The 15,443-nt window shown below is 38.2% G+C and overlaps 1 protein-coding gene across 1 annotated transcript in view; it reads left to right on the forward strand.

Annotated features, from left to right (window-relative positions):
- Positions 1-347: 347 nt before the first annotated feature.
- SLC25A31 (solute carrier family 25 member 31) overlaps positions 348-15,443 on the forward strand; it is a 28,053-nt gene continuing 12,957 nt past the window's right edge. Inside the window, exons 1-2 of the mRNA XM_077767827.1 lie at positions 348-683; positions 11,121-11,248. Coding sequence (XP_077623953.1) covers positions 440-683; positions 11,121-11,248 — 372 coding nt within the window. The 5' untranslated portion in view covers positions 348-439. The remainder of the gene's footprint in view (positions 684-11,120; positions 11,249-15,443) is intronic.

The raw sequence follows: 15,443 nt of genomic DNA on the forward strand, positions 1-15,443 counted from the left end.
AACTCCGGGAACTAAAATTTAAAACCTGGTTAACCCCACACAGTTGGCTTACTACCCTGTTCTAGTTTTGGCTACTAAATATCCTTATACTGGACTACTTCTGCTGGCTCCCTTCCTGCACCTCCGGGGTGCAGAACCCACCGCCCGCTAACACTGCGGGCAGCAAAGAAAACCCAGACTCCAGCGTATCAAAGGCAGCGCTCAGCGCGGAGGAGACACGCGTTCGAAGTCACGTGGCTGGTGTCAGATGGCGGGAGGCCGTTGGAGGCGCCTGCGCAGCTCCGGGAACTCCCACAGGCCCTGGCGCGCTGATCTCCCAGCATCCTGAGCGTCACTTTCCCGCCAGGACGAAACTGAGGCGGTTTTACACTTCCCTTGGGAATTTCTCTCAGGTGTTTTCCTCTCTGCTGTTGTCTCTTTTTACCGCCATCCAGCCACCATGCAGCGTGAACCACCGAAGAAGAAGCAGGAGAAGAAGTCGGAAAAGCGGCTCTTTGACCCCATGTCCTTCGGGAAGGACCTGCTGGCAGGCGGGGTCGCAGCGGCTGTGTCCAAGACAGCGGTGGCGCCCATCGAGCGGGTGAAGCTCCTGCTGCAGGTGCAGGCGTCGTCCAAGCAGATCACCGCCGAGGCGCAGTACAAAGGCATGGTGGACTGCCTGGTGCGGATTCCCCGCGAGCAGGGTGCGTACTAGAGGCCACCGTGCCGACCTTTCCGGGTCTGGGTCTGCTTGCCAGAGAAGTGGGGAGCGGGCCGGGGGAGGGGGGGATGTGACTGCACCACAAGTGTGCAGGTGCGTGATGCGTCTCTTTCTATACCGTTGACAATTCAGTTTCTTATTCAACCTAAGAGGCTCTGCGTTCCAGAACCAAGAAGGCCTATAACGTGACCAGAGTCCTGGGTAGGAGAGGACACCACATTCTCTTTTTTCTCTTAAGTTTCTCCTTCATATCGGGATTTACACCTTGGTGCAGTTGTGCCTGGCTTAGAAGGAAAGTGGTTGACCTCCCAGTATTGAGGGAGATGCCATTAGGCACGTTGTCATATGTTAACAGGTGCTTGAAATTGCTTAAATATTTGTTGAAATATTCTTAAGAGAAGTACTCCAAATATGGAAGCATAGGAGCCTCCCAGTACTCTGGTACCTATTCTGTTCATTCTTCAGAAGTACTGAAGACCAGGACTGAAGCTAAAGAGTCATAATCACCCATGAACAAATGGGAGGAGCGTGCCCAAAAACTCATTAAAGACAAATGATATTTTAGTGCAGTATTTTTAAAAATCAAAATTAATGTGAAAAATCCAAAATATCAAAATTTTAAATAAAGCCAAGAATAGTATTGCCAGTTTTTCTTTTTGTATCAGCCCTGCCTTGATTAACATTTTGATTTTTTTTCGTTGTGGAGGTTTTTATCCATAATTTCAAGGAGTAAATAATCCAAGTGTGTTGTTAACCATTAAATGCCCTTCTGTTACAGAATTGCTCCTAAGTTAGCTAGGTGGATAAGAGGATAAATTTATCAAAAATCTTCTATAATTCACCCATGTAGTTGTATTCAATCAAAAACTCTATATGAACTTTGAAAAGGGAATAGGCCAGGGGTACCTGGGTGGCTTAAGTGACCCACTGCAGCTCAAGTCATGATCTCACAGTTCCTGAGTTCGAGCCCTGCATCAGGCTCTGAACTGTCAGCAGAGTCTGGAGCCTGCAGGCTCTCACGCGCGCTCTCTCTCTCTCTGTCTCTCTCAATCTCTCTCTCAAAAATAAACATTAAAAAAAATAAAAAAGGGAATAGGCCTGTTTATTGTGTAGCTTGAACAAGAAGTGAAGTGGCTTCGACTCCAGGGCCTGTCCTCTCTTCTACTCCTAAGTCTATGGCAGGTTACTCTCCCATGAAAAAAGCATTCTCTCCCTAGAGATGTAGTTACAACTCCTCTAGGCCTGTTGGGTGTAGTATTTAGGGTGGAGTAAAGCTGGTTTTGGTTTTGGTTTCATTTTTTTTTTTTAGTTTTCTTTTTGGGGGGGGTTAGTTTTTTTTTCTTAAATAGTTTATTGTCAAGTTGGTTTACATTTAACACCCAGTGCTCATCCCAACAAGTGCCCTCCCACATGCCCATCACCCCACTTCTGCTCTCCCCCACTCCCATCAGCCCTCAGTTTGTTTTGTTTTGTCTGGAGTGTAACTCTTAAGGCATCATCTTAGCTGTAAATTTAGAATGCCCATCTGAAGAGCTGAGCTCTGAGCTCAGATCTTTCATAGTGCTTCACATGTCTCTACTCTCATTTGTTTTATCAGAGTAAGCTTCCCATTTCCTCCAAGGTTTTTACAGGAAAGGTAGGAGCCTGTCTCTTTTTGGTTTATATTGTAAGACCTCTTCAGAGAAGTAGAGGACTCTTTATTATTAGCTAATCTGCTTTAGATATTTAGTCAGGTAACATTAAATATTCTGGTCAGATTGTGCTGATCAGTGCTAATTTATTTTATATTTTTTAAGTGTTTTATTTATTTATTTTTTAATGTTTTATTTATTTCTAGGAGAGAGAGAGAGAGAGACAGCGTGAGCAGGGGAGGGTCAGAGAGAGAGGGAGTCACAGACTCTGAAACAGGCTCCAGGCTCTGAGCTGGCAGCCAGCACAGAGGCCACGCGGGACTCGAACCTACGAACCGCGAGATCATGACCTAAGTGAAAGTCGGACGCTTAACCGACAAAGCCACCCAGGCGCCCCTATTTTTTAAGTGTTTTAAATAAAATTTAAACCTAAGTATATCCAATATGGGTCTTGTAAATTGAGATCATTCTAAATAGTATTCTGGTGCTTCCTTTCTTTATCTTCCAATGAGATGATCATAAGCAGAACTTTAAGATGTTTTCTGTTCTCCTAAACAGATATTGTTACGAATACACACTCCATGGTATATTCTATGCTAAGAGATTCGTAATTCACAACAGAGATAATATTGCCATCTAGGGGCATTTTAATAAACTTGGAGGGAATTTTTTGTTTAGCACAAAGATAGAAGTTTGTAATACTGAATTGCAATGATATAAAAGGCAAAAAAAGCCAGGGATGCTAAACATCCTGTTGCTGTATATGGCCAGTCCTACACAGCAAACACTTATCCTGCAACCCAAATGCCTCAGTTCTCCCACTCAGTGTTCATGTAGCAGTAAAGCCTGTTTATGGTTTTCTAAGCCTAGAACTTAACTCTGATTTACTTATAAATACAAACTGTCTGGGACATAGTTTCCGTATATACTGATCCCACTAATTCAGCTACCTTGTGAGTAGAGGGAATATTGCATTTTGTTTTGTTAAGAATTGTACTGAGAGGGGGTGCCTGGGTAGCTTAGTCCAGTAAGCTTCAACTTCAGCTCAGGTCATCATCTCGGTTTGTGAATTTGAGCCACACATCAGGCTCTGCACTGACGTCTCAGAGCCTTGAGCCTGCTTTGGATTCTGTCTCCTGCTATCTCTCCCTGCTTGTGCTGTCTCTCTCTCTCTCTCTCTCTGTCTCTTAAAAATAAATAAACATTAAAAAATTTTTTTTAAAGAATAGTACTAAGAGGTGTTCACCATTGTAAAAACTTACATTACCAGTTCTTAGATATTTGATCACCACTTAACATCATTTTCATTTGTAACTATTGAATTCATGATGATTGTACATACATAAAGAAATATATTTATTAAACCCTTTTAAAAGAAATGTTAATGATATATAAAGTATAACATTCATCATTAAGTGGAAGCAAGCATCTGACAATTTTGTTTATGGTGTGTTCATGCCTCACCAATTTACTAATTAAAATACCTATTTTAGGGGCACCTGGGTGGTTCAGTCATTTAAGTGTCCAACACTTGATTTTGGTTCAGATCATGATCTCATGGTTGTGGGATGGAGCCCCATGTCAGGGACTAAGTAAGTGTGGAGCCTGCTTGGGTTTCTTTCTCTCACTCTCTCTGTCCCTCCCCAACTCGTGTGTGAGCAGTCATTGTGACACGAGTTTTCACAATGGTAAACAACCCTCAGTATGATTCTCTCTTTCAAAATGAGTAAACGTTAAAAAATAAAATATAATACCTATTTTATTTAAAATGCATTTATTTTCTCTTCCTGTATAGTAGTGAGGGCATTATATGGATTTTTAAAAAATTGTTGAAGAAGTCACTGTCTTTGAATTCTGTTTCTAGATCCTAAAGGAAGTATTATGAAATATTTTTTCTGTATAGAGGACTTGAGCCTGGTAAGGCTGAGAATCACTATAGTAGATCATTCTGGAATTTTACTGGACAGTGAAGTTCTGAAATTGTTAGCTTCTGGAATTTACCTTGTTCCTTTTTTGAAAGTCAAGGCACATCCCTATCTCAAATGCTATGAAGTTTCTGTTGTGTTTCATGTTTGCTCTTATTTTACTGATAACTTTTCCTTTCTTTAGGCAACATGAAATGAACCTGAGAGACATGAATGCATAAGGCATAAGTAGATGCTCTCTCACTATCTTCTTACCTTACCTCTGCTTTCTTTCTACCCCAAGGATGGATCTCTTCGTTTTAAAGCTCTGAACTTAGCTTTCAACATCTCTTTGGGTATCTTTCATACTCCCTACAAGCTTTTCTTGGTTTATAAAACCTTCTGGATTTATCTTGACTGATGCTGTTCTTAAAGATTTACTCTATGTTTTAGTTGATTGTAGGACCTTCCAACTTTGTGTACTCTTAGTACTGTTCAAACCGTTATTACACAAAAAATGCATGTTATAGAAAATTAGAAAGTATAAAGAATCAGAAAGTAAAGGGGCACCTGGGTGGCTCAGTCGGTTGGGCATCCGACTTCGGCTCAGGTCATGATCTCATGGTTCGTGGGTTCGAGCCCCGCATTGGGCTCTATGCTGACACCCAGCTCAGAGCCTGGAGCCTCTGTCAGATTCTGTTTCTTCCTCTGTCTCTGACCCTCCCCTGCTCATGCTGTCTCTCTCTCTCTCTCTCCCTCTCTCTCTCTCAGAAATAAACAAAACATTAAAAAATTTAAAAAAAAAGAAAACAAATCGCTACTAAAATCCCCACAATTACTATTTTGATGTCTATGCTATAATTTTTTACTGGGCACAATATGCATATATATAAGAATATTTTAACTTAAATTAATAGCTTTTTGAAAATAATTGTTTTATTTCATATATTGAAAACATAATCCATTAAAGATTTGATCTATGCAGCTCATTTTTAAGCATCTACCAGACCTCTTTCCTCTTTTAGGAGTTTCTGGCTATGAGGTTTTTTATATCTTGAAGGCAGTGTTTTAGAATATGGAAAGAAAATATTAGACATTCATTTTAAATAAAATGGTAAAGTAAACATAAACATTACTGATACTTGGTATATGAATTGGCACTGGTACCTATGCTTGGACCAAATGTCAATTACAAATCCTAGGACATTAAGGCATTCTGAAAAAAAAGAATATGAATAACCACTGTAGAGGGGCTAACAGGCACCCTTCCTCTATTATTATGTAATAAGTATAGTTTATGTTTGCTCCATTGGATTTATAGAGACAAGACTTTGAATCTTTGAAAGTATCAAGAAGACTGTTTGAAATATATATTCATGTAGACTGTTCTTTAAAAAATTTTTAATGTTTTGTTTTATTTTTGAGAGTGAGAGAGTACAAGTCAGAGAGTTGGGAAGGGGCAAAGAGAGAGGGAGACACAGAATCTGAAGCAGGCTCCAGGCTCTGGGCTGCCAGCACAGAGCTCCACATGGGGCTTGAACCCATGAACCGTGAGATCATGACCTGAGCCAAAGTTAGTCACTTAACTGAATGAGCCCCCATATATGCTGTTCTTAAGAATGAACCTCACCTCAAAGGTGCCTCAAGATAATAGCAAATAATGGTGTGAAAACATCATGATTAGCAAGATATCTAAAAATATTGTTTAATTATTCAAATGAATGCTAAGTTATTCTCTAATATCTCCTAGCCAGTTTTCCCCAACTATGCTATCTAAATAGCCCTTCCTCAGTCTCCATATCCACATACTATTCTTGTTCTTAAAACCACTTGACATATTTATTTGTTCATAGTCTGTCTCTCTGGTCCTTCTCCTTAAAATTATAAGCTCCATAAGCCCAAGAAATTTGTTCCTACTGCTACCCCAGCAGGTCCACTATGTACTAGATCCCAAATAAAAGGTTTTTAAATGATGAATCTTTATATACTTTAATTTCTATTTTGGGTATTTTTACAAATGTGCAGAACAGATCAGTATAGTAGAAAATAAATATTTTTTACTGATAGGCATATTGTCAAAACATGTAGCACACCAGTCTAGAATATATATACCCAAAGAGGTTTAGTATTATCATGCTTGGCTAATAAGTTGACTGGAAAATGGCCCAGTAACTTTTTCTCACTTCCCATCAAGTCTATATTTTAATTATCTCTCTCTCTTTTTTTTTTGTTTCAAGTATTTATTTAAATTCCAGTTAGTTAACATACAGCGTAATATTGTTTCAGGTGTACAAAACTCAGTGTACATCACAAGTGACCTCTTTAATACCCAACCCTCATTCACCCCACCTCTAACAACTGTGTTTGTTCTCTATAGTTGAGTTTGCTTTATGGTTTGCCTCTCCCTCTCTTTTCTCTGTAAGTTCATTTGTTTGTTCCATTTTAATTCTTTTATTTAAATACTTTTTTAATGTTTATTCACTTTTGAGAGAGATTGACAGAGTGCGAACAAGGGGGGGTGGGGAGACACAGAATCTGAAGCAGGCTCCATGCTCTGAGCTGTCAGTACAGAGTCTGATGTGGGACTCAAACTCACAAACTATGATTTCATGACCTGAGCCAAAGTCAGATGCTCAACCAACTGAGCCACTCAGGTTCCCCTGTTCCATTTTAATTCTTAATTATTCTCTCAGAATTAAGTTCATAATTTTTTTTCTCAGCCTTAAATATTGAAGAGATTATTTTTTTTCTTAGCAATTAAGTCAAAAGCTTAGATATTTTATTAGCAAAGAAAGATACCACAATCACTATGGTTTTTCCCTATCAATTTTGTGATTATATCTTGGGAAATTACCGTTTTATTCTGTATGACTAGACAGCATCAAAATACTCCTACATTTGCATCATCCTTTTCCCTTGTTTTCTCCAAAAATACTGATTTTTATCTAGAATGGATTATCTGACCAAAAAATACTACTAGTTTTATCCAGAATGGATTTTTATAGAGAGGCAGTAGAAATTTGATAGATCTAGGTCTGGAGTCAGATTCTGGAATCCAGTCTCAGCCTTTTCCTCACCTTGTGACTTTCAGCAATTTTTATTTAACCTATCTCAGTCTCAATCATCTCAGGTGTATACTGGGTATAATAGTAGTACCTACCTGATATGATAGTTGTGAGAGTTCAACAATCATGCCTATGAAATATTCAACCATATGTCTGTTGCAGTTAGTGCTCAATAAGTTTTAACTCCTTAATCAGTATGTATACTTCCCTAAATTTACAAACATATATTCCTGATATTCATTTATAAATGAATGTATTTGATATAAGCTTGCATTATTCGTAGAGTAAGTTTTTGTAATCTTTGTGAGGAAACCTACATAGATACCTAGTATGCCTGTAGTTGAATAAAACCCTGAAACCTGGCCCCCGGAAATAACATTCCTATAGAAAATGCATTCAGAATTTCACTTGAGGTTCCTCTCCCTTTGCACTCTTTTTTTTTTTAATAGTTTATTGTCAAGTTAGTTTCTATATAACACCCAGTGGTCATCCCCACAAGTGCCCTCCTCCATGCCCATCACCCCCCTTCNGCGATTTTCCCCTCCTTCTTCTCCCCCATGGTCTTCCGTTAAGTTCCTCCTAATCCACCTATACGTGCAAACATATGGTATCGGTCCTTCTCTGCCTGACTTATTTCACTCAGCATAACACCCTCAAGGTCCATCCATGTTGCTACACATGGCCAGATTTCATTCTTTCTCATTGCCATGTAGTGTTCCATTGTATAGATAAACCACATCTTCTTGATCCATTCATCAGTTGATGGACACTTAGGCTCTTTCCATGTTTTGGCTATTGTTGAGAGTGCTGCTATGAACACTTGGTACTCTCCCTTTGCACTCTTAGCCGGGGCATTGAAGTTCGTAAAAGCATGGTACAGCAGTGAGATGCAAAGAAAGGAATAAGAATAAATTTTCTAAGGGTGATCTATAGAAAAAGATTAAAACAGGAGTTCTTAACCTGACACTGTAGCTTCATAGAATCCATGAATTCTGTGAAATATATGCAAAAGTATTTTATGTATGTGAAATTATATTTTTTTCAGATATAACCCATTAAGAGCTGCCAGTTTTCCAATTATACTTCTAGGGATTTATTCGTTTCTATATTTTCACTGATACATTGACATTTGTTTGGATGAATTTTCTAGTTTTTTTCATGCAAATGCAATTTTGCTAAAAATAATGCATTGCTTTTTAAAATTTAAATCCAAATTACTTAACATATACTGTAATAATTTCAAAAATAGAATTTAGTGATTCATCACTTTCACATAACACCCAGCACTCATCCCAACAAGTGTCCTCCTTAATGCCCCTCACCACTTTAGCCCTTCCCCCCACCCAGTACCCTGCCAGCAACTCTCAGTTTGTTCTCTTTCATTAAGAGTCTCTTGCAGTTTGTCTTCCTCTCTGTTTTTATATTATTTTTGCCTCCCTTTCCTTATGTTCATCTGTTTTGTATCTTAAATTCCACATATGAGTGAAATCATAATATTTGTCTTTATTTTGCGTAGCATAATACATTTTAGTTCCATCGACATTGTTGCAAAAGGCAAGATTTCATTCTTTTTGATCATAAAGTAGTATTCCATTGTATATATATACCACACCTTCTTTATCCATTTATTAGTGGATGGACATTTGGGCTCTTTCCATACTTAGACTATTGTCGATAGAGTTGCTGTAAACATTGGGTTGCATGTGTCCCTTCTAATCAGCACTCCTGTATCCTTTGAATAAATTCCTAGTAGTATAATTGCTGGGTGGTAGGGTAGTTCTGTTTTCAATTTTTTGAGGGATGTCCATACTGTTTTCCGGAGAGGCTGTACCAGTTTGCATTCCCACCAACAGTGCAAAAGGTTCCTAGAAAGAATACATTCTTCAACCAATTGTAGCAAACCTTTTACTCATATATCCAGTGTTGTGTTATGGTCTTAATGTAGTTTCCAGATATCTTTGTCATCAGAATCTTCCATTTATATTCAATTCATTAGCCAAAGTTACAAACCTTACTGCTCTTACATAATGACACTCTTTTGTGAAATAAATATTAATTCAGACTATAATCATAATTATATAATTATTACTAATAACTGATAATCTAAAATTCATAATAGCTCTGTACCCCTTAGCTGTGTCAGCCATTTTCAAAATGATTATTAATATTTAAGGGCCATGAAAAAAATGAAAATTCTTTTTCAACTTATTTTTTTCAACTTAAATCCCAGACAGAGAGAGAGAGAGATAATCCCAAGCAAGCTCTGCACTATCAGTGCAGAGTCCAATGCAGGGCTCAATCTCACAAACTGTGAGATCATGCATGACCAGAGCCAAAATCAAGAGACCCTTAACTGACCCAGTCACCAGGCACCTCCTTAGTTCTTAACTTTTAAAGTTTCAGTTTGTGCGTGTATAATATGGGTGCTATAGGAGAACCTATATCATTAGCATAATGTGGTGATTAAATGAAATATACAGCCTTTGTTCAGTGCCTACACGTATTAAGTACTCAAGAAGTGGTAGCATTTACCATTACATGTTAAATGTCCTAGTAAAGACTGAATCGGTTGTGAATACTGAGATTATTTCTTAGCTATTAAATATTTTTCTTAATTATTGTTGTGTAATTGCTTTATATGTAGTTTGGGACTCACCAAGATTCTTTTTTTGCCCCACAAAGCAGATTTCCTTATTTAACAAATCAGCCCAGTCAACAGAGATTATCATTTGAATCTTTATCTTTAGAAGACTGATTCTCCTTCTCTGCCTGACTTATTTCGCTCTGCATAACACCCTCAAGGTCATAGGAGGATTAGGAGGAACTTAACTGAGGAACAAGGGGGAGAAGAAGGGGGGAAATGGTGGGGGAAAGGGAGAGAGGCAAACCATGAGAGACTCTTGAATGCTGACAAAAACTGAGGACTGGTGGATGTGGGGGGGGGGAGGGGAGGGGCATGGAGGAGGGCACTCGTGGGGATGAGCACTGGGTGTTATGTGGAAACTAATTTGACAATAAACTATTTAAAAAAAAAGAAGAAGAAGAAGAAGACTGATTCTCCAAACTGGGACTAGAGATATCTATTCAGAGTAGCAAGATCCAACCATTGGACAATTTGTAATCTAGTAGAAACAACTATGGCTAATTAAGAGACAGTCTGTTGTATTCTAGGGCAGTTCTAGATTATAAGGGTAGCTGTGAATTATAGGGGTAACACAATGACTGAATTTTAAGGACTGGTCAATCCATGGAGATTTGAAGTGGGAAGATTACTGATCTGGAAAGTTTTCTCTGGCCTCTCCCATCAGGCCTCTAGAGACTGCCTTGAATTGTAAAGTGATCCTTTTTCTGGGTAGGTTCCAGAACATAAAGATAAGGATACTTTGGACTCTTAATAGCTTTCTCATTCTCATATGCCTGCATACAAACCAATTCTGTTCTAACAATAGGAATTATATGTCATGATTTGGAAATGGGGCTAAGGGTTACTAGCTTCTCTGACAAATACTAGTGAGCTCTCTTTTTCTGTATAAAAAGTAAAAAGTTTACTGTTTTTGCTGTAGTAAAAAGCCCTATATTCAACTGATAATATTTTCCATAAGTTTTGGGGTATTTAAGGCTTTTTATTGGAAATTGACAAAATTGGAATGGGGCACATGGAGTTAACACTGCCTGTTTTCTTCAGTGGATTCATGCATAAACTTGGTTTTTTTCTTTTGAGAAAGGGTATAAATTTTAGATAGTTCAAATAACTAAGTTTGTTAAAACTATGGGAATTTTAAAATAATACAAGTTTATATTTAGTATGTTTTTTTTGTAGGTTTCTTCAGTTACTGGCGTGGCAATTTGGCAAATGTTATCCGCTATTTTCCAACACAAGCTCTAAACTTTGCTTTTAAGGACAAATACAAACAACTTTTCATGTCTGGAGTTAATAAAGAAAAACAGGTAAGTACATTTATTTTAGGCTTATTTATTTTTGAGAGAAAGAAAGCATGTGCATGATAGCATGAACAGGGGAGGGGCAGAGAGAGAGGGAGAGAGAGAATTCCAAGCAAGCTTTGCACTGAAGCACAATGCTGGGCTTGATCTCACAAACCGTGAGATCATGACCTGAGCCAAAATCAAGAGTCAGACGCTTAACCAGCTAAGCTACCCAGATGCCCTGGTAAGTGCATTTTAATATCTATTATTTTCTAAGAAATAGTTGCATTTGTCTTTACTTGTGATGTTTTATTTGGGGAGGAGATGCTAAAGTGGTAGAAAAAATAGTAATTAAAACATAGTAACTTTTAACATATTTATATGTATTAAGTTATAGAAACTATATACGAGAAACATAGAATTACATTGACTTTTACAAGTTTCTCTAAATCTCTTAGCACGAATTTAATAACTAAGAGATCTTTTGTCCCAAGGTAATATTTGTCTGAATAAATATTAATTTTAAAATAATATACGTGTTATGATCACTACTCTACTTTATTAGGAAAGTTCGGCAAAAAAAAAAACCATCAACACAGTGCCTGGGTGGCTTAGTCAGTTGAGTATCCGACCCTTGAATTTGGCTCAGGTCGTGATCCCAGAATCCTAAGATCAAGCCCCACATCTGGCTCTGCACTGAGCATGGAGCCTGCCTAAGGTCTCTCTCTTTCTCCCCCTTCCCCAGCTCCCATGCATGTGTACCCTCTCTCTTTCTCTGTCTCCCTCTAATAAAAAAAATAAACGGGGGTCCCTGGGTGGCTCAGTAAGTTAAGCATCAGACTTCAGCTCAGATCATGATTTCTCAGTTCATGAGTTTAAGCCCTGTGTCAGGCTCTGTGCTGATAGCTGGAGCCTGGAGCCTGCTTCAGATTCTGTGTCTCCCTCTCTCTCTCTGCCCCTCCCCCATTCACACTCCATCCCTCTCTCTCTCTCTCTCTCAATCAAAAAATGAATAAACATTTAAAAAATTTTTTTGAAAAGCAGTCAACAGATATGTATTCCAACATATCTGAGGTAATTAATTTCCTAAAGAAGTACATTGCTTCTTTTTTATGACTAAGGTTCTATTTAGCTGAGATTAAAGTACATAGGAAGATCAAATCAAACAAAACAGGAAGCAATAAATTCAAAGTAGAAAATTCTTTTTTGTTTCTTTTTTTTGGTTTTTGCTTTTTTGGGATTTATTGAGAGAGCACATGAAATCTTGAGCTGGGGAGGGGTAGGGGAAGAAGGAGAGAGAGAATTTTGAGCAGGCTCCATGCCCAGTGCAGAACCTGATGCGGGGCTTCCTCTCACAACCATGAGATCATGACCTGAGCAGAAATCAAGTATCAAACATTTAACCAACTAAGCCACTTAGGGCCCCTCCCTCCCTTTTTTTAATTGAAAAAGTGTTTTTTTCTTTTCAAGGTAGTCACTCCCTTGGTTAAAAAATTCCAATTTTAAATTTTCCTTAGATGAACTGTATGTCATTTATTTTGGTTTCTATCTGTTTTGTTGCCTCTATATACACTAAACCACCTACATTACTCTTAAGACCTCTTTTCCCTTACAAAGTCTCTCTTCCCCTTACCCTTAAAAAGTTTCTCTTTGCCTTCATTCTTTCTCATTTTCTCTTTCCCTCAACCAGCCAAAGCCAACCAACCAACCCAGCTGTCCTGCCAGGTTCTATCTATCAATCAATCAATCATCCATTTATTTATTTATTTATTTAGTGAGATAAGGAGAAAGGGGTGGGGGTGGAAAGAGAGAAGCTTAAAATTTTTTAATGTTTATTTTTGAGAGAGAGACAGAGACAGAGCACAAGTGGGGGAGGGGCAGAGAGAGAGAGAGAGAAGGAGACACAGAATCTAACAGACTCCAGGCTCTGAGCTGTCAGCACAAATCCTGACATGGAGCTGAAACCCATGAATGGTGAGATCATGACCTGAGCTGAAGTCAGATGCTTAAGCAACTGAGCCACCCAGGTGCCCCTGAGAGAGAAAGAGAATCTTAAGTATGCTCCACATGTAGCATGGAACCCTATGTGGAGCTTGAATCCACAACCCTGAGATCTTGACCTGAGCCAAAATCAAGAGTTGGATGCTCAACTGACTAAGCCACTTAGGTCTAGCAGGTTCTTTATAAAAGCAACTGTTTGTGGAACATTTCTTTGTTGCTATCTTCTTTAATTTCCTTTTATATCCTTTATTCTTTTTTTCACAATTTATATTTCACTAAGAAGTGTTTATGGAGTACTTTGCACCATCTAATATGTAGTGTGAAATATAAAGGTAATGAGGAAAATTCTTTAGACTTAGAATCAGAATGTCTGGATTTGGATTCTGCCACTGTGTTATTTAGCTTTGTGGGTTTTTGAAAGTCACATCTCTGATCCTTAGTTTCCTCATCTAAAAATTATAAACCTCATAGTTTGTAAAGCTTAGATAACATTCATTATAAAGTGCTTATCACAGTACTGTGCTTAATGATAGGCACTCAAAAATATCCCTGTCTTTTCTAGCTGCTAGCTATAATAATTGGAACTTTCCTTGACTCAGAACCTGTATCAGAGGTTCCTGAGATCATCTTCATTTTTACTGATTAACTAGGACTCAGAGAAGTCAAAAAAGCTATTGTACTCATTGTTTGTTTGTTGTTGTTGTTGTTGTTGTTCTTTATAGCAAAAAGGATATAGATTAAAATCAGCAAAGGGAAGAGGCAGCATAGAGTCCAGGGGAAACTAGATGCAAGCTTTCAGTAGTCTTCTCCTGGTAGAGTCCCATGACAGCACTTAATTCTCCCAGCAGCAGTGTCTGATAGTACATATGCTGTGTTGCCAATAGCATTGCTCACTTAAGCATTGGAGTCCAGGATTTTTTGGAGATACCAGTTGCATAGGCATGGACTGTGACTGTCCTTAGCTATGCAAGCTCTAGCTACTGCTTCCTAACCCAAGAGATCAGACTCATATAAGTTAGCCCAATGTTCCAAGCATACAAAAACAGGTGTTTACCATAAATTCACATATTAGCATAAACTTTCTGGTGCAGCCCAAAGCCTAAGAAACCCATCAGCAGGATATTCCATGGGCTTAGAAGTTGTCTGGAAGGAACTAGTCAAGGGCTGGCCCTAAAGATCTCAGTATATGAAGTTTGGGCAGTGTAGGCCTGCTGAGTTAATTCTTTACTTAACAGCTGCCAACCCACCTCCCCCAAAAGATAATTTCTATAAGACTAAGCCAAATGGAGAATTTAATTCCTGAGTTAACCAGAATATTTGTTACTAACATCTATTCCTAACAATGTAAATTCACATTTCTCTAAAAGTTTTAAAGTTAACTTTGATCTTGGTTAAGTATTTTTAATAAATTTCAAATTAGCCTGAGATAAGAACATCTTTGGTATTTCTATAAAGACATCCTGTCATATTTAGAATGCAAAGGTATTCAGTCACAGGTAAGAATGTAATATGTATTATTTACTAAATAATTTGGATATTAATGATCCTCTCCTGACTTTGGACATCAAAATTTTATCTCATCTTTGCCCACCACCCTAAAGTGAAGAAAAATAATTTAAAAAGAAAAACAGTATTTTTGGTTTTTACCTGGTTTTAAAAAAGTAAGGAAGATAGAAAAAACAAGTACAATATGTGAGTTTAAAAGTGATTGATGTGGGATGCCTGGATGGCTCAGTCGGTTGAGCATCCAACTTTGGTTCATGGCTTGTGGGTTTGAGCCCTGCATAGAACTATGTGCTAAAAGCTCAGAGGCTGGAGCCTGCTTCAGATTCTGTGTCTCCCTCGCTCTCTGCCTCTTCCCTGCTCATGCTTGCTCTCTCTGTCTCTCAAAAATAAACATTAAAAAAAAGCGATTGATCTACCACAATGAGATAGCCCTACACATCTATCAGAATGGCTAAAATATTGACAACCCCAGATGTTGGTGAAGATGTAGAGAAGCTAGATCATTCCTATATTGCTGTTGGGACTGTAAGTGTTAACTGTCACTCTAGAAAAGAGAACAGTTTCTTACAAATTAAGCATGTGCTTATCATACAACCCAGCAGTTACACTTTTGGGCATTATCCCAGAGAATAAAAACGTACATTCACACAAAAACTAGTGTGTACAATGTTCACAGAAGCTTTTTTCATAATAGACCAAAATCTAGAATTAA

This window comes from Crocuta crocuta, unplaced genomic scaffold, assembly GCF_008692635.1.
Source record: "Crocuta crocuta isolate KB4526 unplaced genomic scaffold, BGI_CrCroc_1.0 scaffold120, whole genome shotgun sequence".
Classification (NCBI taxonomy): domain Eukaryota; kingdom Metazoa; phylum Chordata; class Mammalia; order Carnivora; family Hyaenidae; genus Crocuta; species Crocuta crocuta.